This window comes from Dromaius novaehollandiae, chromosome 18 (genome assembly GCF_036370855.1).
Source record: "Dromaius novaehollandiae isolate bDroNov1 chromosome 18, bDroNov1.hap1, whole genome shotgun sequence".
In the NCBI taxonomy this organism is placed as follows: Eukaryota; Metazoa; Chordata; class Aves; order Casuariiformes; family Dromaiidae; genus Dromaius; species Dromaius novaehollandiae.
Genome location: NC_088115.1, coordinates 12,356,903 through 12,379,251, shown reverse-complemented (window position 1 = coordinate 12,379,251; position 22,349 = coordinate 12,356,903). Strand labels below are relative to the sequence as shown.

The 22,349-nt window shown below is 42.6% G+C and overlaps 2 protein-coding genes across 3 annotated transcripts in view; one reads left to right on the top strand and one right to left on the bottom strand.

The window, feature by feature from the left end:
- The first annotated feature begins 232 nt into the window (after positions 1-232).
- Positions 233-7,561, top strand: C18H17orf75 (chromosome 18 C17orf75 homolog). Of its 2 annotated transcripts, XM_026099092.2 has the most exons (10): positions 233-975; positions 1,248-1,319; positions 1,960-2,085; positions 2,516-2,656; positions 2,867-2,924; positions 3,627-3,746; positions 4,397-4,461; positions 4,584-4,720; positions 5,267-5,370; positions 6,005-7,561. In XM_026099092.2, the coding sequence occupies exons 1-10, from the start codon at positions 842-844 to the stop codon at positions 6,212-6,214; spliced, it is 1,167 nt and encodes a 388-aa protein (XP_025954877.1). In that variant the 5' UTR covers positions 233-841; the 3' UTR covers positions 6,215-7,561. The 2 variants fall into 2 exon arrangements, with proteins under 2 accessions (XP_025954877.1, XP_025954878.1); XM_026099093.2 differs by lacking the exon at positions 1,248-1,319 and having other exon boundaries at positions 234-975.
- Positions 7,562-10,233: 2,672 nt separating this feature from the next.
- The window catches only part of RHBDL3 (rhomboid like 3), a 71,911-nt gene continuing 59,795 nt past the window's right edge, over positions 10,234-22,349 (bottom strand). Inside the window, exons 6-8 of the mRNA XM_064522704.1 lie at positions 20,817-20,917; positions 16,781-16,841; positions 10,234-16,246 (exon numbers count right to left, since the gene is read on the bottom strand). Coding sequence (XP_064378774.1) covers positions 15,975-16,246; positions 16,781-16,841; positions 20,817-20,917 — 434 coding nt within the window. The 3' untranslated portion in view covers positions 10,234-15,974. The remainder of the gene's footprint in view (positions 16,247-16,780; positions 16,842-20,816; positions 20,918-22,349) is intronic.

The window sequence follows — 22,349 nt, the reverse complement described above, 5'->3', positions numbered from 1 at the left end:
GTGCCTCGCGCTGGCGGCCGCCGCCATTTTGTGCCAGCCCTCCTTTCCTCCCCCAGAGTGGCGGCTGTGGGGGAAGGATGGGGCTATTCAAAGGGCATTAAAATAAACCACACGGAAACGTGTTAACCTTGCCTCATGCAGCTTGCTTTGCCTTGCTGGGGGCTGCTCCCTCTGTCCCGGTTTGCAACCCTTTGGGGTCTTTGTGCTAACTCACAGAGGACCCTAAAGGGATCTGCATGGTTCATCCTGGCCCTTCTGTGGGCCGAGATCTAGAGCTGCTTTTCTGATCCAGAAGGTTAAGCTTAAGTGGCACGTTTGCAAAGAGAGCTGCACATCTGCTCAGTTACAAAACCCAGCTACCAAGCACGCTAATTTAATGGTATGGGTAATGTCAAATGTGACTTGAGCAGGCCCTGTCACAAAGCAGCTTTTGGAAAATTACTTTTGCTGATACGGGTATTGTAGCGCCACATCTGCACTCTGTATTGCGTTTTCCAGTAGTGAATCACACGAGCAGAGGGTTTACAGCAATGAGAAGCCGTTCCAGGGGCAGCAGCCGCGCTCCGGGCGCAGACACGTCCCCGCCGCAGCGAGGGCGGCGGGAGCTGCGCGGCGCGCTGCGTGGCCGGAACCCCCGAGCGCGTAAATCCTCCCCCGCGAGGTGACGCGTGTCCCAGGGGACGGCGCACCGCGAAACCGAGCCGGGAGCGCTGCGGCTGGGTGCCCGGCCGCCCTGCCCCCCTGCCCCGGGGGCGGAGAGCCGCGCCGGCGGGCCGCAACGGGCGGCGGCGGCGGGTGCGCTCCGGTCAGATCCGCTCCGCTCCGGTCGGGTCGGGCCGCGATGCTGCCGGCGCTGCCGGACGGCGACGAGCGGGAGCTGGAGAGCAGCGAGGAGGGCGGCGGCGCGGGCGAGGAGCGGCGGCCGGAGCGGCACGGCAGCACCTACCACGGCCTCTACGGCTACCGGAGCCGCAGGTGAGCGGGGCCGCCGCGGCTGCGTGGGGCCGGGGCGCGCAGGGCCGGGGCAGGCCGCGTCCGCAGGCCCGTCCGATCCAGCTCCTCGATCTGCGTTGATTATTTTCCTCATTTTCCCCAAGGAGATCCCCCCCCCCTTCCCCCAATGTCTCGATGTCATGATTCTGCCCCCAAACGCCCTCAGGCCGTGCCCTGCCGGCGCAGCCCCCCTCCCCTGCCCTGCCCGTGGGTTCAGGCTCTGAAATCCCTCACGAGACTGGCTTGACTTTAAGGTCGTCGCAGCAGGGAGCTGGCAGCAGGGATGGGAGCCCAGCTGCAGAGACACCCTCCGGCGAGGACTTCAGGTAAAGCCTGAACCGCGTAGTCACCTGTAATATTTTGTTTTGTTTTACTAACTTGAAGCCCGTGGCATTCACATTGCTGTTAAGTGAACAGTAATCAAAGTCGCATCAAAGCGGAAACTGCTGCGAAAGCATACTGAAGTCATGTGGATGCTTTTTCTGGACACAACTGGAGAGCTCAAATAATGCATTAAACATAAACAGTCACCTTTGAGTTTGTACTCTGTTTTTCTCTACTGGTAATACTTAACGCTTCTGTGTTATCTGAGGCCTTTATTTAGCTATTACACAATTTAAATTCATTAACCAATTTTAAATGGACAGTTAATTTTTTTCACAAGCTCTGCTGTATAGTTGTGACTCGGGATTGCAGCTGGGGAAGCAGAGGAACAAAGAGGGGCAGTGACTTGCCTGTAGCTGCTAAGGGGTCAGGCATCTCCAGGCTTGGGGGCTAGTGGGCAAGCCACTGAGCGCGTTTCAGATGGGCCACAGAGCGAGTTAGTTGCAAGCCAGAAAGAGATCACAGTGGCCCCTCTCCTAGAAGCGTGTGATGACTGCAAGCGAGTGGTTCTGCACTTGTTCAGAAAAACAGAACATTCACTTTTCACTAACTCTTATCTTCGTGGGGTTTTTTTTCTTAAAGCCTCTCGTTGCTGGACACTAATTTACCAGCTGAAGCGGAGACTGAACTGCGTGGTTTTATTGCTAAGCGTCTTACTAAAGGAGCCCTTTTTGAAGGGATGGGGAACGTAGTGTCTGTGGAGCTGAGGTAAAACAACTTCTCATTCACAAATCAGTTTAGCAAGTATAAGAAATGTTGGCAGCATTGCACATTTTGCCATCTGCTGCTGTAGTTAGGTTTAATCCCAGTTCTATGCTTTCAGTCTATTGCTGTTGTTAATAACAGCTCTGTGCAAATGGCACTTTTATCTTTTTTTTTTCTGGGTGGTTTGGGGAAAAGTATTGTGATAAATCATTTGCTGTTTGAATACTTAAAATATTACATGTATTTATTACTGTTCCAACTTAAACTACTCTGGTTACCCTGCTGAGGAAAGAAGAGGATGGATGGCCTGGTATAGGAGCAGCCTGTACTAGGGGGTGAAAATTCTTTATGGAAATCACGTACATCTATTTTTTGCACTTCCTTATTGTGATGTATTTATAACAAAATCGATCTTTTTTTTTTTTCTGCCTAGCATACCAGAATATAAAGTTGGTTGTTACTACTGTCTTTTCCGACACGAAAATCTTCTAGAAATGGCAACGCTGGAATCGGACATCACAGCTCCAGAATATGTGATTTGTTTCTTAGGTGGCTCAGAGAAAGGCCTAGAACTATATCCTTACCTTTAACTCTCCTACCTGTGTGGAGAGGGAGCTGATGTAAAAGTAATGTTCTCATTTTGTCTGCTTCCTGCTTGAAATCAGTCTATTAGCCTGTTTATGGAAACTTTCTAGTATATAACTGAATGCATTAATAATAACCATACATTGAAGGGCCAAATGCAGGTCTTATCTGATTCATCTTATTTTCCTTAAAAAGATACTTTCAGACTTGAACTGGACAAATATGTTCAAAGTCTGAAGACAGACCTTAATCCAGAGGTAAGGCCTGATTTTTAGTGTTTTTTTGGTTTTTTGGTTTTTTTTAGGTGGTGAAAATGACCACTTTTTACACAAACTTATTACTAAAGCAGTCTGGAAGATCTAGATTATAGAAACAAGTTAGTGTTTAAGATACTAATATGAAACACTGTGAGAGATGGTTACCTGCTTTGCTATAGAGACACTGAATGCCTAAAGTGCTATTACCCACACAAGTCAAAGGGAAAAAAAGAAGGATTTTTGTACCAGTCATAAATCTGTTAAAGGTTACTTGTAGTTGTATTCAGAGAGAATGACTAATAAAATTTGATGGTCTAATGGTATGTTAGCAGTGTCCACCTAGGTTCTTACTGCTTCTGAACGTTAGAGATTTTTGTTGTTTTTCTTGCAGCAGTTTTTCTAATGAAGTATGCATTTTATGTCCCTACCTCATCCCCTGTCTGTTGGTGCATGCTCTTTGCTCAGTATATATCATAATATGTTACAATTCTGTTTAATTCTTGAAACATCAAGCCCTTCATATCTCATATTCCACATCAGCATGGGTTTAAATGTCAAACTCATGACTTTAGTCTAGCATGGCTTGAAATGAAGCAGGATTTGACATCCAAATGTCATAGGTTGAATAGATTATTAATATGCTTCTTTTTTGTGCAGAAATCTAATTTGCAGTTAAAGTTTTAATGTTTCAACTCATTACAGCAAAAAACCTTGGAGACCTATGTTAACCCCTACTTGCAAAGCTGGTTTGAGAATTCTGTATGCCCTATTCAGAGAGTAGTGCAGCTCTTCCAGGAGAAGCTTGCCTTCTTGTTACATGCTGTAAGTATATGTCAAACTGAATAACAAAAAAGGTATGGAAGGCACCTCAGCGACTCTCGCATTGTGTTTAAAATATTTTTTGTATTTGTTTTCCCAGCCAGGAAAAATGAGGAACAGCTCCTTTTTTTAAATTCAAGACAAGCACTTTCTCCCTCCTTTATTGCTAAGGCAATACCTAGAAATTTCATCCATCAAGCAGGAATAAACTAATGTTTGAAAAGTAATTTTTATGGTTAATTCATTTTAAATTGCTTAGTAGTGTCCAACTTGTAATTAGAATGAGAAAATTAGAAATAGAATGAGAAAGCTGTCCCTGCGATAATCCTTCTGAGCCAAAAGGAATGTTTTATTGCCTGTGTCTCATGTAATTCACTGGAAAAAGAAAAGGAAAATTAATCTTAGCACCAGTCTCTGAGTTTGAAAAGACTTTTTATGGAATAATTAATAAAGTATAACCACTGTATTTCTTTTGAATGCAAAAATACTTGCAGTGACTATAATATGGAGTATTCTTTTAGCTTCTACTTTTACTCTGAAAAGAAAAAAACTAAAGGTACCATGTTATCTATTTATTACTAGTAACTACAATAAAGCAACAGAAATAATATGAAATCAGCATCTAGTTTGTTTTTTTTTTCCCTCTCTCAAAGGCTTTGAGTTACACTCCTGTGGAAGTAAAAAACTCAGATGAAAGAACAGAGAAAGACATTAGCAGGTAAAGATGCTTTGAAACCAAGGGGCCTGTGAGTAACTTGATTTTGTGTGTGACACCATCCTGTTTTTGCTATTCAGGTGTCGTGTAGAAACAAGCAATTCACAAGGATTTTTTTGAGTTAGGTTTCTGGCAGCTGCCAGCCTCCAGGGACTTGTTCAGGAAGGCACAATGACCTCCTTGTGTATCGCTATGACTGAGGAGCAGCACAAGTCAATGATTATAGACTGTGGTGGACCCCAGCCTCAGTTCCATAATGCAGGTGAGACCATGGCTCTGAATATGTCATGTCACCCCCTTGTATCTCTCTGATGCTGAGAGTGCTGGTCTTCAGTGGTAACTGAAGATACGCAGCAGCTCTTAGGTTCATGCCCAGAAAGTTTGGATTCTGGCTGGAAACCAGAACATGCTTTCCTCTTGGGTTGCAGAATAATTGTCTTTACCATATGCACTGGAGCTCTGGTTTGAAAATGGTTGATAATAAAATCCAGAATGCATTTAATTTGTGGACCGTAAAACTATGATTTTACACTTCAGGGCAAGCTGCAAAATGTACTTCTTTGTCTGTTGGATTTTTGACAAATGTTACAGAAAGCAACACTCAGAATTTTGTGTAATCACTGTAGCTGTGTTTGCTTTTGTTCTCCACCTGAATACTGATTTTCTTAGACTTTTATTTCCTGGCCCAGGTATACTATGGTTATTTATTGTGTGAGAACAATTAAACCAGGTGAATGCAGCAACAAACTTATGTTGAGCTTATTTACTTCTTGCTCCCCTTTTCTTTCTGTTCCGGAACATGTGACAGGAAGCAACAGATTCTGTGAGGACTGGATGCATGCTTTTATAAATGGTGCTGAAGGTGGAAATCCATTTCTCTTCCGGCAAATTTTGGAAAACTTTAAATTGAAGGTAACTGTTCATATATGTTAAGGATTTGGAGGAGACATCAGGGTTACTGAGGGACCAAGTACTCATTTTGCAGCAAGGAAAAAAACTTATTGTTACAGTGTCCCTACATCATTATCTGACTAATTCTGAAATTTAATTTTCTGACTGCTATTATTACTTGTAGATGGCGTAGTATTGTTGACAGAACCAGTATGTAAAGCTGTGTGAAAGTTTCTTCAGTGAGTAAGCCAAAGGAACTTTCTGATATTTAAAATAAAAACCAACTATTTTTTTCTTAAAATTTTTTTCTTGAAATACTGTTATTATTCACACAATAATAGCATGTAATTGGGTAGTATGGATTCAGTAGTTAATTTTTGTTAGCTGATCTTCCAGAAAGATGAGGTGAACTCTTGATACCACAATTTGATCATGTCTGAACGTGCGTCCACACTTTTTGCATCTTTTAAAATATCAGTGGCAATATCCATCAAGGACAGTACTCACTTAATTCTTACATTACTCAGAGTAGTAATACAAAATCCCTATTAGAAATGCTTTTGCTTCTCCTGCTATTCTTCCCTCACTTTCCCACATAGTAGCATATTTTCTTTCCATGTAGGAGGATAAGAAAATACCATTACTCTTTTTCCAGGCTATACAAGACATTAACAACCTGAAGAGGTTTATCCGCCAGGCTGAAATGAACCACTATGCCTTGTTCAAATGTTACATGTTCCTAAAGAACTGCGGCAGTGGAGACATCCTTTTGAAGATTGTTAAAGTAGAACATGCAGAAATGCCAGAAGCCAAAAACGTAGTGGCTGTCCTTGAGGAATTCATGAGAGAAACAGCAGTGGTTTAAACCAAACTTAATTATTCTGCATTTATTTAAGGGTATTGTATAAATCATTAATTTCTTCTGTGCAGCTTCATTTCACTATGACAGAAATTTTAATTTATATTTAAAAGTATTACCCAGGTCAAATCTAAATTGTAGTTCTGTCTACTCTTCCTCTTTTTAAAGAAAGCAGCACGAGCTTTGTTTTAATGTGTAAATACTAGATGTTATGTAAACTCATGCATAGTTTTCAGTGCTTACCAGATTCTCCAAATGACTGTTCTTCCTTTTCTGGGGAAGTCATGCCATTTGGTTTTTACTGTCATTGCATGAAAAAAAGAAAAATCACTTACCTGGCAAGCATTTTTCTGTGTTTTAGATATTTAAAGCATCTTTAAGGTTATCATTGTCTAATCGTTAAGATCTGGTTACTTTCGTACATAAAAAAGCACAAACATTTGGATAAATAATAGTAAATGAATTCATCACTTTTGTTCATATGAGAGAACATAGGTAGTAAGTTTGTAACTAGTTTGCACGTTCTACTTTCAAATTAGCAAAGTTTATTCTTCTGCTCTTAGATAAGCAACTTGTTAATTGGTATGAAACAGAATTGCCTTAAGACTGAAGAGTTTTATGAATACATTTTTATGTGCTTGTATGTATGTATGTATGTATACATACACTAGTCAGACTTGTTAAATTCCCAGGGTAGATGATGAATCCTATTTCATTAATTTGCCTTTTTATGATCAAGACTTTCTTTGTACAGTTGGGTAGTTGTAGTATTTTACATCCATTTTGCATAACTGTAAATAATAGCGTGTTTTTCAGCAGCAAGAAACTAAACCTGAAGATCTTATAGATGCAATGTTAACCTGAGTCCTTAAATCAATAACACTTCTTCATAAATTGAATTGAACTAAGTTCCTAAATTAATTATTTAGATTTGAAAACATTTCATTGTTTTTCAGCAGTGAATTTTTACCCACATCATATGAAATTCATTTTCTAAATCAAAGGATATTTAGATAGCAGAATATTTGAAGAACATCTTTGGCTACAGATGGAACCAAAACTTAGAAAGCCTTTTTGGGACCACATAAATGAGGACTATTTCTGCAAATGTGATGTAAGGAAAACACCTTATTCATTTCCTTTGCAGCAGAGGGTGTTTGAATGCCTAACCTGGCATTTGAACAAGTCCCATTCAAGGCCTGAAACACTAACTGTAACAGTCTCACTAATGCAGTAAGACTGGTTACTCTGCCATTGCTGTATATTATGAAGGTAAAAGCTAAATGCTTTCCTGTAACACAGCTGTGTTGAACCTATAATAAGGTTTATAATAAAACACATTTAAATCCTTAATACTGTGACTGTTTTAATTCCAAATAAGTCTTGTCCTTGATGTCTCCTGTTTAAAAACTTTTTATTCACGCTTTATAAAGAAGTTGCTAGTGTAATGTGCAGGAGTTTGCAAGCATCATACTGACGGGAGAGTGATAGATAGAATGAAGGGGCAGGTCAGAGAAGAAAATAAAGTAGCTTCAGAAAACCCTTACTCTGTTATCTGCAGGAGCTCTGAGGAGTAATGACGTTTTCTTTTAGGCTCTTTTATTCATAAGTCAGTAAAGCAATGCCGCTCCATAAAACATGTCCCCCTCTCTTGCTCTTGCACGTTTTTAACTAAGTTGGAGCACTGATCCTTTAGTATTTTGCCTGGTAAAAAAAGCAGAGTTGTTCTCAATGCTCCAAAAAAAAAAAAAAGTTAGGTGTGAGGGATAGGTAGTTGTGATCTGGTAGAACAGTATGAGAAGTCAGCCCAACAGTACCACCCTGTTCCTCTTGCCCCACACAGGTGGAGAATGAGGCCACAGAACCCCATGCAGCCAGGTGTTACTTGTGCTGGCCTTAATGCTCACAAAAGGGTAGGTCAGTCCCAGGTACAGCAGCGCTGGTGATTATAGTAATAAACTGTTTCTGAGATGCAACCAGAACTGTTCTGTGCAGTCTTCATCCGTAGAGGTTTTCAAGAACACACTGGATGAAGCACTGAGCAACCTGCTCTGACTGCATAGGTAACCCTGCTTTGAGCAGGAGGTTGGAGTAGAGAATTTCTGAGGGCCCTTCCAACCAGAACTGTACTACAGTCCTATGACCTCTGCCACAGTCATTTTCAATAAGATTTTTGTTTTATTTGCTGGGTAAATGATCACATATCACTCTTGAAAATCAAGATATTTTTAACTTTTACCTTTAACCCTTTGATCTGGCTTGTCTTGGCGGCTTCTCTTCAAGGTAATCAGCCCTCAACATCAGTCCCATGGAATTTGTATCCCATTATGTATGGGTACCTACAGTTTTTGCTGAGTTTTCTCAAGTCTGAAGATGGCTGGCAGTATGAAAAAACATCCTTTCTGCAGCCTTTGTTTTAAGACTGCCAGGCTTTTACCAGCTTTGCACTGACTTTGCCATTCAGTCACCTACAACAAACTCAAGATGCTTGGAAGCACACACACATTGAAATACACCCTGGTAGTGCATTTCCTGATTTTGCATGTTTTACTGGCATATTCCCTTTATAAATTCTATTTAAAAAAAGCAAAACTAAAGGTAATTATACAAAAGCATAATAAATAACGCAGAAGAAGCTGGTTTAGCTGCATGAATGCCTGGAAGGCATTATACACTTAACTGCTTCTCCAGCAATCAGCTATTCACAACTAAGGATGAAGCACACAAAAGGTCATAAGATGCTGAGATGTGCTATTAGTACTTAATCTGCAAACTTGCAAGATTTTTTACTGTAGTGTTAAGGGTCTGATTTAAAACCTTTTGGAGAAGAAAAACCCAAATCATAGGCCTATGTTAATGCAAGTTTAGCTTTAAGTGCTAAAGACCTCTCGCAGTTTGAAAGCTCAGGGGCTTGCTTTTTTTTTTTTTTTTCCTTCATTTCACAAGAGAAGTAGCATAAAAGCCAATTAGTATTTCTCTTTCCAACACTTACGAGCAATGCTTACTATACAGCAGATAATTGGGAGCTATGGGAATAAAATGATAATGAGTTTTATGAATTTGTATCAAGGTATGAAGGGTGTATGGTATCAAGGTTGCCAGCTTTTGGCTCCTTTGCTACAGATATGCTGGAATTTGTAGTATTTCGGTCCTTTAATTTGCCTTTCTAAAATTACTTGGGCCATCAAGGCAAGGGTATGGTATTGACAAACAATAACACAGTTCCTGCACTAACTGACAGAAACAGACAAAAACCTCCTTTTTCACCTTCTTGCTGAATAAAAAATAATGACTAAAGAGCTTTGAGTATCTCAGAGAAGCTCACTTAAGTGCAGAACATTAACATCAAGAGTTGAGTCCTGCATACAGTAGTAGTAATCTGCCTCTTAAAAGTAACAAATGTGAAGGAACTGCTGTCAGTCACATTTCCATTTCTGCAATTTATATTTTAACCCAGTAGTTCCCAGCAACACCACACAAAGGGTTTTTTTCAAAATAGCCTCCCCCTTCCTGATGCATATTGGTAGAAGGATATTTTACTTACTTCAGAATCACTAAGTCTCTGACAGGTTTACTGAAGAACTTCCTGGACATGTTTTTCCCACTGTTAATTCAAGAGACAAGAGTGCTTTGGCTCTTTGAGATTTGAAAACATTCAGCAGACATTGATGTTAAAAGCTAATAACCCTCCAACCCAATCAAGAAAATTAAACAGTCTAAGGTGCTTGTCTTCAACTGCCCCTCAGTTCTGAGGTCGCTGCTGCACTGAAGTTCTGGTCGTCAAGTAGTGGGGCAAGACCTGAATTTTTAATACAAGTCACAAGCTAGCTCTGCATCCCTGTTAGACCTCATGGAGAAATAAATAGCAGCTCATTTCTCCCTTTATCAGACATTTTTAAAGAGACAAAAAAAGAGTTATTAGTGTCAGTATTCAAAAATTACATTGCAGAGTTCAAAACTAATTGCTCTCCTGTTAAATACTTTAACAGTAGAAATACTTACTAACCCATCTTTGAAAGTTTTTTCTTGGTTGTTTTTTGGCATGTGACATAAAACAGCTCAGTTTTATTAAAAAAATGAAACAGAGAACAACCAAAAAACCCACCAACAAAAAAATTTTTTAATGGAATCTGCGCTCAAATAATATTGTTACAACAAAAATATACAGAATGTACACGATACAAAAATATTTGGAAACATACAATAGCGTGTTACCTTGCAAATATAATTTTGTTTTACTAGCCCTTAACGGGAAAGTATCATTTGTTCAGTATTTTAAGGCAGAAAATTACATTGGTCGGTGCTTTGTTAACACTTGGATGCATTTAACTTTAGTTGTGGAAGCAAAAGAAAAGCTCCATAAATCTAGCTTTGTTTGCAAACCTAATAGACTGTGGGGGAGTCCGGAGACAGTCAATGACTAACATAGCCGTTAAGCTCACTGGAAATTAAGGTATTTTTGCTACTTAAATCAGGCCCCGAGAATTTGTTCTGTTCTGTGTTGTAAACTACTCTGCAACATAAATTTTCTGTACCACTTCTGGCATTTCAGAAAAACCTCATTAGAAAGCTCTTCCCAATTAAAAGCCAATGATTAATGGTAACATTAAAAATACATTTACCTTTAAACCAGTTTGATTTCTGTCTTACGTGTGCTTCTTTCTTTATAGAGGTGCAAAATGCATTGCTTTCCATTACAACCGGCTCTCAGCATCAGTGACCACAGGAGCAATTTCTGAGCCTTATCACAGCACTGTAAAGCAGCCACTACCATAAAGGACAAATGACAGTGATACTCAAAGAGAGGCAAAACCTCGGAGGTGCTGGCCTTTGTCCTCTGGATCCCAGTTTGCCTCCAGAGGTTACTGGTGCTGAACTGCATTCAGATTTTCCAGTTTCACTTCAGATAAAGTCAGTGTATGGGGTTTCCAAAGCAATTGAGCCAAGCTTGAATCTGTGTAAATGAATAGACTTCGAGCTCTTGACTCACTGAAGTATGTGTGAAAATCCTACCCACGATCCTGTGAGACTAAACACTGGCACAAAACAGCAGCTGTCTTGTAAGGTCAGCAGATAGCTCTTAGTGTGGTACCAGCTCTAACTGTGTCAGATTCCACCTCTCACACCTGTCCAAACTGAGACTTACCTAAGCTGATTTAAAGCACAGAGGCAGCATAATCCATCAGAAGGAGCAAGGTCTTGGGACACAGAATCCCTGAGGTTTATTTCCAGTCTGGCAAAAATTGGCTTTGTCACCTCAGACAGCCATAATTTCTCTGGCCTCGCCCTTCTCCATTTATAAAAACTTACCTACTCCTACAGGAGCAAGTAGTGAAGATTCGTGATATATCATGTAAGTGCTAAGTATTATTGACTGAAGGGAAAAATGACCTAAAATGTTGGCTTAAACATTTAGCAAAAGATTTAGCAAAAGTGAATTCATCAGCGCTTTTACTACACCTTTAAAACATACTTGGAGATTGTTTCCGGTAACCTCCTCTCCCATCACTCCATTCCAACCCTCCCCCTTTCTTTATTATTACTGATGTGTGCAAAATTAATATCTCCCTGTATCCAAGCATCTAAGAATACAAGGTGCAATTTGCAAGTCCTGCAGCCCTTGCTCGAGCTGGTTCTCCTTATTCTTCCCCCCCGGCTGTCTGAGGCACTTCTCACTTCTCTCCTTGTCTGGGATAAGTGATCAGGAAAAGCTCCCCAGTCCGACCCGATCTGCGGCGTTTCTGTGCTGCCGGCAGGTGTCCCTGAAGGAGCTGTACCACCAGCACCCAGATTCGCCCAGCCCGCGTTATTGCTCCCTACATCTGTGCCGGGTTTCCTCAATGGACCGGTGCTGCAGTATGCTTACCAAATGGGAAGTCCAGCACAGAAGCAGCTTCTATCCCCCTGGACACTGTCCTCACTCAAGGACACAAGCATGAAATAAGTTCCTTAAACATGTACTAGTCTCAAATCTGTGCACTGGTAACAGTTCCTGCCTTTTGTTCTGGCACTGCACATCTATAAGGTTCAATAGATTCGCATTTTATCAGATTGTGATGTAAAATCCTGGCAGCAGCTGAAATAAAACCAAAACAACCACCACAACCAGTCCCCCATGTAGACAACTCCTTCAGGGAAACACTGCTGATTGTGACAAGCTGCAACAACAAATGAGCAGGATGGAGAATATTAAGGCTGTGAAATAAGCCAGCAGCATCAAGGACATCTGGAGGTAAAAGAAAAGCCTGCTTGCTATCAGCTCTCTGGTGCTGCAGCACTATGGCACTGCTGGGTGAATTAGAGAACAACGTAGCTGGATTTCCTGATAACACCGTAACAACATGACAGATTTTCACAGTATAATTTCAGTGATTTAAGTATAATTACAAAGGCCTAAGCATTGTGCATTGCTCTTTACTCCATGAGTTGATGGGTTCTCAGCAGACACCAGGCTCAATGTACGACCTGCTCTATGTATGGGGTGAGTTTTCAGCTCTGATGAACAGGAATGTGACAGGGTTTCATTTCTTCACATACAATAAACCTAGTACCGATCTAAAGTCTGGCCTTTCTGATTCCCAGAGTTGCTTATAGACTTGCTCCACAGGCAGGGAAGAGGGCCACAGAATGGAGGTTAGAAAGATGAACAATAATTTGGGAGAGCAAGTCAAGCTCGAAGTGAGAACTCTTTTGAATCAGTTCATGTGAACTATGTTCAACTATGGGTGAAGGACCAGAGAAGGGCTCCTGAAATACTCTGTTCAGCTACCTCCTGCCCCTGAGCAGAGGCATAGATATCCTGGCCAGGGTCAGGGAGAGGCTGATGAAGAGGGACAGTGGCCCTTCAGCCTCTAACTCACTGATTCACAACAGAGGACATCACTGGCAGGCACAGAAAGCTTTCCCGGGGAGAAACTGATGGGCATTAAATAGCTTTTGGCTGAGAAACCAAAAAGAAAAGCCAATCTGTACATATTGCACTTTGATAAATTATAGGCAAAATAACCTGGCTTTTGTTGTGATTGACGTTTTCTACCACAAATTTCAATGTTTTCCTAAAAACTTCCTGGAAACTCAATTTCCTGCTCACCTCTAGTTTAAAGGCATCTGTAATCAGAAAGGCTTAGCAATAGGTAAGGAAAGGGATGTCCTCCTTCAGCGTGAACCATGTTTTTGTCAGTATTCTCCTGACTGCCTGCTCTCCTGCTTGCCTGTTGCTCCCCAAGGAGGTTGTCTCCACCACTGCGAAACTCACTGGCTGGCTCCTGACCTGAAAAAATGCATGTAAACTCTTGTGACTTCTTCAACCCAGACCCAAACTGCAGAGGTAAAATGGCACAAGGAATTATTCCCCTCCTCTAAAACAACTAAAACTCTGAACCTTATCCCTTCCTCTTGTCCCTTGATCCAAGGACCCACGAACAATCTGCCAGCAAGGGGAAACATCGAAGGTGCAGTTACCCGCAGAGCTCCCATTCCTGTGCTCAAAGAAGGCAAAAAATGTTTTTTTCGCAGGTAAGGCTTATTCCAGACTGTAGAAACCCTTTCCTTCTCCCCCTCCCCTTTCCCAAAGGCAACAGGAGTTTTACTAGCAAGTCCCATGGGGCCAGAACTTCACCCTAGCAGAGAGCTTTATCCAAAAAGGGAAAGAAAGGGACAGCTGATGACCACTAGTGAGTGTCCCCTCTAGAGGGACAGACAACCACTAGTTTGTGGTATCAGCTGGCAGCACCAATTACACAGTTGAGAGAATAAAGCCCATGACACAGAGACACTTTGCTGCAGAGCAAACCTGACTGCTACTGCCCATGAGATGTGCTGTGGAAAGGTAGTGTCTGTTGCCTGAGCAGTGTCTCTCTGGCAGAGACTCAGGACCTGCCCTGTGTTACTCCCACCCTACAGCCTTCATTTGGTGAAAGGGCAGCCCCCTTAGAAGGGATCTGGTCTTATGGAAAGCAGCCTTCTCTCCACCATCCCAAATATTCCTTTTACGCAATTTTTTGTTTCTCACTTTACTTATTGACCAAAAAAAAAAGAACTGCAGGAAATTTAAAAAACAAATTTATACAAAAAAGCAGTAAGTGTTTTCTGGTCAAGGGTCTGATGCAACCTGAGAGTCAACCACCTCCCCTGTCCCTGGGATGGGAAAAGGCATCTCTCCACAGAAAGAGAGCAAGGCTTGTGCGCTGCTTGTGTCGAGTGGCCTTGTTCCTCTGTGTGGAGGGTCCCACCGAAACATGTCATCTTTCTCTGCATTGCCAAGGGCACCGACATGCAAATAGAAAAGGGAAAAAGGAGCTGGTCTAGAGAGACTCCTATGGCTGCTTTATCCAGCCCACTGAACTGGGTGGGAAGAGGCAGGGCATCCACATTCCTGGACTCTATTTTGGCAACTCTAGAGTGAGAAGCAAAACAACATAAACACCCGACAGAGACATGTACCTAAAGCACTGCTCCCGCTCCCAGCGTTCCAGTCTGGTCCCCCAGTCCATGCAGGCAGCACGCTGTTGTGTGGACTGTTACAGACCGCTTAGAGATTCCTAAATCCTGTGCTCAACCTCTGTTAAGCAAAAAGGCATCGTTGCAACTGTTGCTTGGAGCCCCTAAAGTTCCATTGCCTCGGAAAGGCTGACCCTCTTTGCCATTTTAGCAGTCACTGTAAAACCAGTTTTATCAGTTTCATAGTGATCACAGTAACACCCTTTCCACTTTGGTAGGAAATCAGTGCTACATACCACCCAGCTTGAACTCCACCGACTTCAGCAGACAAATTTGGCCCTGCGTGGACTGGATGGCTGGAAAGTCTAGATAGCTCACACCCTGCACTGCTGGGGGTGATCCTGGTCCCGCTTTTCTAGCAAGAGCCTGCTGGAGGAGTTGAGATCCTTGCTTGGAGCTCACTACAGGCCAGACATTAGAGCAACATGGCCAAAAACAAACAGGGAGAAGAAAACAGCACCCGATTGTCAACTGATAAAAACACAAATAAACCTTTGCTCCCCTTTTCCCATAAAAATGAAACACCAGCCACACCGTCTACCCACAGCAGGCTGGGAAAAATGAAGTGAAACATGCCGAGTAGAAGTCACCTCTGGCTGGGTGTCCACACCACTCTAAAGAGTCCCCAAGATTTCTAGTGCAATATTGTTTGATCTATAGCTGAGGATCAGTCTCCACCACTTTGGGTGATCAAGTTCTGCTGATCCCTTTGAAAGACGGTTTTCACCATAGGCTAAAGTATTTAAGGAACCATTCAAGTAATTAGACAGTGGCACTGGTATGGCTGAACAGTCAGATGTATCTGTTGAAACCAAACCCAAGCTGCCTTGTGAATATCACGTGAGTATCTAGTTAGTAAATGTCTGCTCTTTTTCCATTCTAGTGTTCAGTAACATTGAGGAGTTTTGTTCAAACACTGGCCACAAGTACAGCACCGACCTGGAAAACGCAAATAGCCCATACAAAACATGGATGTGTGCTAACAAACCAAGCAATAAATGCCCAGGTACAAGCTGTCCCACAGGAGCCCCCGCATCAGAAAAACTGCAGGGTCCAAGCCAGCCAGTATTACAGTACCTGCTAGATTCATGCTCAAACTGATCAGCCCATTTGCTTGTGAGACCTTTAAGTGTCTCCTTCAGCACATGCTTGTGTTCAAAAGAATCATCCTCCCCTAAGTTTCATATAAAAATAGATCCTCCATGTTGATTCATTTAACATAGCTGGCAGATGAGTTCCACTCTCCAGAGTTTTTTGTCCTGTGCTTTCAGGGAGGGGGAGGTAGCTTCAGATCCAACAGGCTGTAGGCAAAGATATTCCAGAAGATGGCAAACAAGACAAAAATGAGATAAATAGAAAGGAAGATCCACCATAAGGACTGATCTTGGAGTCTCTGCTCATAGTTCCTCAGGATGATGACACCAAGAGTGATTCCAACCACCACCCCTCCCAGGTGAGCCATGAAGCTGGGGTGCGGGCATGGTGGGTAGGCAGAGGGGTGGAATCGCAGCCACACAGCTCTTCCAAATTCAAAGCTCACTGGAATAAAGAAGGAAAAAAAAGTCATTGTCTAGGTCTCCCAGGTGGGAGAATATTCTCTTTCCAAAATTTTATACCAAAATCATAAAAAGTGTGAGTTAGACTTTGAAGACAGCTGTCTGTAGTGACAGTGCCTTGCAGTGCCATCCTAGGGGTGTGCCTGGAAGATAATTTGTTAATGTTTGTATAATGCTGTCACCATCCCAGATGGGAACTGCGGTTGGAAACCTGAACATTAGCATTGTGAAAGCACTGCTTGTTTGAGAATTCAAAACCAAGCCATCTAAGTCCAAGATCTTCACAAATGCCACAAGCTACAGATGCTGGCTAACAACAAACTGTCATCTACAAATGCTTGCATTGAAAGCCAAAATCTGCATTCAAGAGTGATGTGGTTTCTGCTGCCAGAAGATCCAGCTGCAGGTTCCTACCAAAATTGCTGCAAAGTCAAAACTCCCCCAATTAGCATGAATTCTTGTGACAAGGACAAACAAAGCAGGATCGTGTATGTGCCAAATATTGGGTGATACTTACTACAGATCAAGGCAACAGCCATGCGCAGCAGTTTGAATTGGCACTTCATTCCTGACCAGTTCTGGAAAAGAGACAAGGAAAATAAAGCGGAGCATGCAAACCTGGAAGGATTTTGCATTCAGATCTGCACGGGAGGAGTGTCAAGGGTAAACAAACATCCCTGGAAACTAGCCTCTTTCACTGCCTTTAACACCTAGCCATGACTTCTCCACTCGCCATACCAAATACAGATCTGTCAATCACAGATGGCATAACCATAAAGGACATGTTATAGATATGTCCAAGTTATGGACAAATCTATAACTGTTTTGCTTGGCAGTCTTACTAACTTACTTTCCTTGCCTGACATCCAGCCAGCCAAGCTGTCTCTGACACTGGTCTGGCCCTGACCTGGCCTAGCCCTTCTCCAGAGGGTGGGAAGAGCCCCCACTAATGACTGACAGTCAGCAGAGCCAACAGACAAGTGTTTGTGCATAAAATAAACAACAATGGATTAATCCCTGCATTTCCTCAGAGCATCTCAAGAGTCTTGAATAAAGCTTCACAACAACCTCCTGACCAAGATAAAGACAATCCCCATTTGATTTTGGACGAGAAAGAATAGACAGAAGGGGCACAGAGCTGCCCCAAACTCCCAGAAAAAACCTCCCGGAGCTGGGCGTAATCCCCGCATTTCTCAGAGTGCTCTACCCTCAGACCCTCTAGCCCCAGCATAGTCCCTGCCCCTTGCGGCAGACAGCTTTGCTCCCTGATGAGGATCATTCTCCTGAAAAGAAACCACCAGCCAGAAATCCTAGGGCTGAAGAACAACTTTTCCAGATCCAGGTCACTGGCTCCTCTGTACAAGCAGTTGGTCTTTGCCATATATGAGGGATCGGAAATAGCCCAGGACTGCTAATGACAGTTATAAATGTGGAAGTCAGATTTTATAAGCTAGGGAATTTTAAAAAATCACTAGCTTACACGGGCCATGTCTATACACTATTCACCACATAACAACACAGTGCATGCACACACCAAAGGACTAGACAGGCCTAATTGTTTTCTTTTTATTGTCCAGGCACTGACAGTTTTATTACTTCGTCTAAATTTTCTCTCTCAAGAGAGAACAAACTGAACTTAAAGAAGAAACTCTACAAAAGAGCTAAGGGAAAGAGGAACCACTGGCAGAGTAATTAAGCATGCACCCAATTCAGGGAAAGGTTTGTCTAATTAACAGTCTACAGGGAATTAGACAATAAGTCAGATAAATGTATTAAAAAAATCCTTGGTATGCAGGTTTACCACTGATTTTTACCAATTTAACATGAACGCACAAAAGGGAAAGTCATTTGTCAATAAGCCTATGCTGCGGAGTTGTGATACAAAGTCCCCCTGGATCCAAGGCACAGTCCCGGCCCAATCTGTTAATGGATGAAGACATTAACAAAGAGCCTGACCTACAGTCAGCTCAATCATATGGACAGATTCCAACCGATTTCAGTGTGCCTTTAACAAGGATCAAAGTCAAGGCCTACGCGTTTCCCAAAGTCAAAGGCTTTTCAGATCCGAGAGTCTGGCTTGGTACCAGTGATAGTTACATACTAGACTGTGCATGGAAGGTGCCACTGCCACTGAAAGGAACAGCAGATACCCAGGGCAGTGGCACCGAGAGGTACATTTCTAGGAGCTGACTTAGATGTTAGATCTCATCCCAGCTAGCATCCTCACAGGTCAACAGCAATAACTATACACGGGCTTGGAAGGATCAGATTTTAAATCAAGTGCCCAGAACTGGTATTCTCTCCTTCCACCCAAAGCAGACTGCAACAATTCTCACATGAACAGTTAGAAGGATTTGAAGGGGGAAATCAAATAGTTGTTACAATATGGACAGCCAAAAGGGACAGCTAAAAACAGTGTCAACTAGCAAATAAACTAATAATTCCAGAATTATAAGTGTCCTTTTTTTTTTTTTTTTTTTTTTTGCCTGTTGATAGCAGTATCGGATGTCAGGCCTTAATAATGTTCTGGAACATCTCCTTGTCGGCAGGCCTCTTGTAACAAACTACTTGTTCATCATATTGAATAAAAAATATTTGTAAACTCTTCATCCTAAATTCAACAGCACCTGCTGACTTTTCAGCCTGCTGAAGGAATATTCTGCAATAAACATAACATACATTAAAGTTTTATGTGGGATCTGTCTGTAAATCACTTCTGTGACTGCAAAAATGCAATCTCTACAAAATAAGCAACTCATTTTCTCTCTCCACAGAGACACCTAACCCATTCAGAAGGCTCTGAACTCATGCTGATTAATATCGTGCTGGTTCCTTTGCTCTTCATTTCCATGGAGCTGTTTTGAATTTCTCCCTTTACTCTTTTCCTAAGGGTGAGATGCTTTATTGCTTCCCCCTGTTGGTTACTTTATGTATTTAATTCCAAGAATATTTATTTTTACAAGCAGGGATGTTTTCATTTCCTTTGGTTACCAGGAGGCATAAGGGAACAGAAGATTCAAATGAGACCCTCCCTGCACCAGTCCCTCCTCTTCCCCAGCATGCTCAAAGCATCTTTGCAAAAAAATGAGCATTATCAGCAATTCAACGGAGTGGCAAATGGCCAGCATCTTTTTCAGTATGTAACAGCATCACATCTAGATATTAGGTGAACAGAGAGACGGGGGGAAAGGGAGGAAGAAAAGCAAAAAACTCCACCAGAATGGGGAAGGCAATAAAAGTAATTTCAGATGAGGAGAGAAAGGAAACAGCTGATAATGGAAGTGCTACCATAGGAATTGCTAAATACTTTTGGATTTCCCCCTCCCGCCCTGTGAATCTCAGTGTGAAGAAATCCCCTGTCTGCGCTAGCACCCTCTGAGTGACAGAAAACATCCTCCCACCACTGAGCCAACAGAAGCATGGGCCACAATTCATACCAAACATAACTGTGTATCTGGAGGCATTTCCCCAACAGGAACCCTGTGGGATGGGGCACCCCTCTCCTCCTCTCCCCACCTCTGCCACACACTTGGTGTCCTAATTCTGGTGACAGCCTCCAGCTCATTCATGCTCTGAAAAACTCAAAGACAGCAAAGGAGATCTATTCTGTGCAGGAAATCACTCACTTCCCCCATCCCCAGCTGCCAGAAAGGCTGCCTGGAGCAGCGCTGGCTTGTGGGCCTGATGACTACATTAAATACAAGGTTTTCTTTTAGGCTTGACATGAGTACCAACCACCACACACACGTTTCCCAGCGCCCATATAACAGACCTTCTGTCTCCCCTGCAGCTAACTCTCACTGTCTTCCCACTCAGACCCCAGGGGAGGCTGCATTACTATCATTTTTATGGTTATTCTGCTCTGACATTGCTGGTACAGGACAGATACGCAGCCGTATACCACCACACGAGTCCTAATCACAGCAAAAATCTCTCTCTCAGCAAAGCAGCTTTCACCAGGCAGTCAGCTTAGGGGTCACACAGGCAGACGTGCTGGGCTTTGCCACTACTTTGCTGAGTACCTTGGATGAGCTGTTGTTTCCAAGCCTTAGAGAAATGAAGATGATGGTATTTACTGACCTTTGTAAAGTACTTCATTACATGAAACAGCAAAAACATATTATCACTAGTATGGCCAGGAGTCAGCTTCAGTCTGGATACTACAAAAGGAGGTAAGAGATATTCTGCACCTAAATCCACCAAATACTGAAATTCCCTTAGGTAGCAGCTAACAAGACACAACACATGAAGACAGAAACAGCCCCGGAAATCCTGCAAAGCTGGTCAGCTCCTTCTCAGCCCTTGCAAGGAGAGCTGACAGCCTAGAGCAAGTTGATAAATCTTGTCTCTGGATTCTGCTGACAGGCTGCCAGTCAGGGTACCAAGCCACCACCAACTGCAGTGTAACATTTCCATTCCAGGGCCAGACCACCGAGACAAGACACTGTTAACTATGGCAAGCTCTGAATGACCAACAGCTGGGTCAAGCACCATCTCCAACTGCTGGGGCCATCAGACTTTCAAAGAGGCCAGACAATCATTCCAGTACTCACCATGACTATATTGGCCAAGTGAGCAGAGACGAGTGCATACACACCTCCAGAGGAACCCACCACAGGTGCAGTCATATCAGCTACCGACACCGCAAGGGACCCTGCGAGGAAGAACAAGGGTTTAGTACAATTGCTAGCCAAATAAAAAACACTCTTTCCCACCTACGTCCCTGCTACTGCCTGTTCTGAGTTAAGTGCTTAAGGCCAGCAATACATGGGGAAATCAAAAAGAAAGGAAGGGGGAAGGGGGAATAAACTGACTTGAGAAACTAACTTAGCACTGTCAAGAAAGTGACTGATCAATTCTTTTGCACCTACTTTAAAAGCAGCCAAGCAGGCCAGCACAAGGCAGCAACACATCTTCAAACCTGTGCTGTGAAAGGCACACTCTGATCAAAATAACAAAGCAGCAGAAGACAGACAAATGTCTGTGTCCTATTCCTCATCGGAGGATAAAACAGAAGTAGCTGCAGTCCAGGCAAGACAAATATTTACACAACGAGAAGGAACTGGGGACTTGTAACTTAGTACAGGATTCTGATCTAAGCACAGCCTGCTACTTATAAAGCTATAGAATAAAAATAGCTAAAAATAACCTGGACGGAGGCAGTAAAAGGAGATGACAAAAGGACAAGCCAATCGCTTATATGTACCACTCACAATGATATATCCAAACATAGATATTGCTGCTTCTCTTTATCCCAATTAGAGGCTGTCAGGATCTGCTCAAATCTTCTTTCATTACAAACTTTAAGAATAATTGAAAAGATAAAAAAAGATGAAGACAGACTTGGTGTCACAAGGCACAGATAGTGAAGACCTCTGTTATGAGCAAGAAAACACACAACAGCAAATCTTGGGGGAGTCCTCTGTAGGACACAAACTTCTAATGAACTTCTAAAGCATTACTAATATCTCTGCTAATATAACAGCTGATTTGGGGTCAAGAAAGTGCCAAGGTTCCACCAGCCATCTATGGTCACAGCTCCCTCCCTCACTGTACAGTCCCGAGACTCCTAAGCTCTTAAACACTGACATTAAGGAAAAAGTTAATGAGAAGTTAAGAAAGCAGTAATGACAACTTCTAGTTCAATCCTTGGATGCTGCACTGAGCACACATCTTTGGTCCCTCAGTCTCAGTATGTCCTATTAGCAGAGCCAGACAAACAAGAGAAGACAGATCCACAGAAATAGGGGACCTCTCTGTATAAGTAGGGAAAGGCTATTGTGGCCCATGTCTTCATTCCACTGCTTGCTCCTGACTGCTAAGGAGCGGTGTTATCTTTATCTTGCCTAGATCCTCAGCATTAAGTATGCCTCTTCCTCCCTTTCCTGGCACAGGTCAAAGAACAAAGCACATTTAGTAACTGGCTAACAACTCAAACAGGAAAGGGTATGATGGGATACTTCTGTCTGGGACCATCCAGTCACATTTATTGTTCCATCCCACGCTAAGAACGGAAGTTTTCCCTTCCTTTTGGCACTTTCCTCCACAATTTATAAGGCACAGGGTGTGAAAGGCAAGTCTGAGGA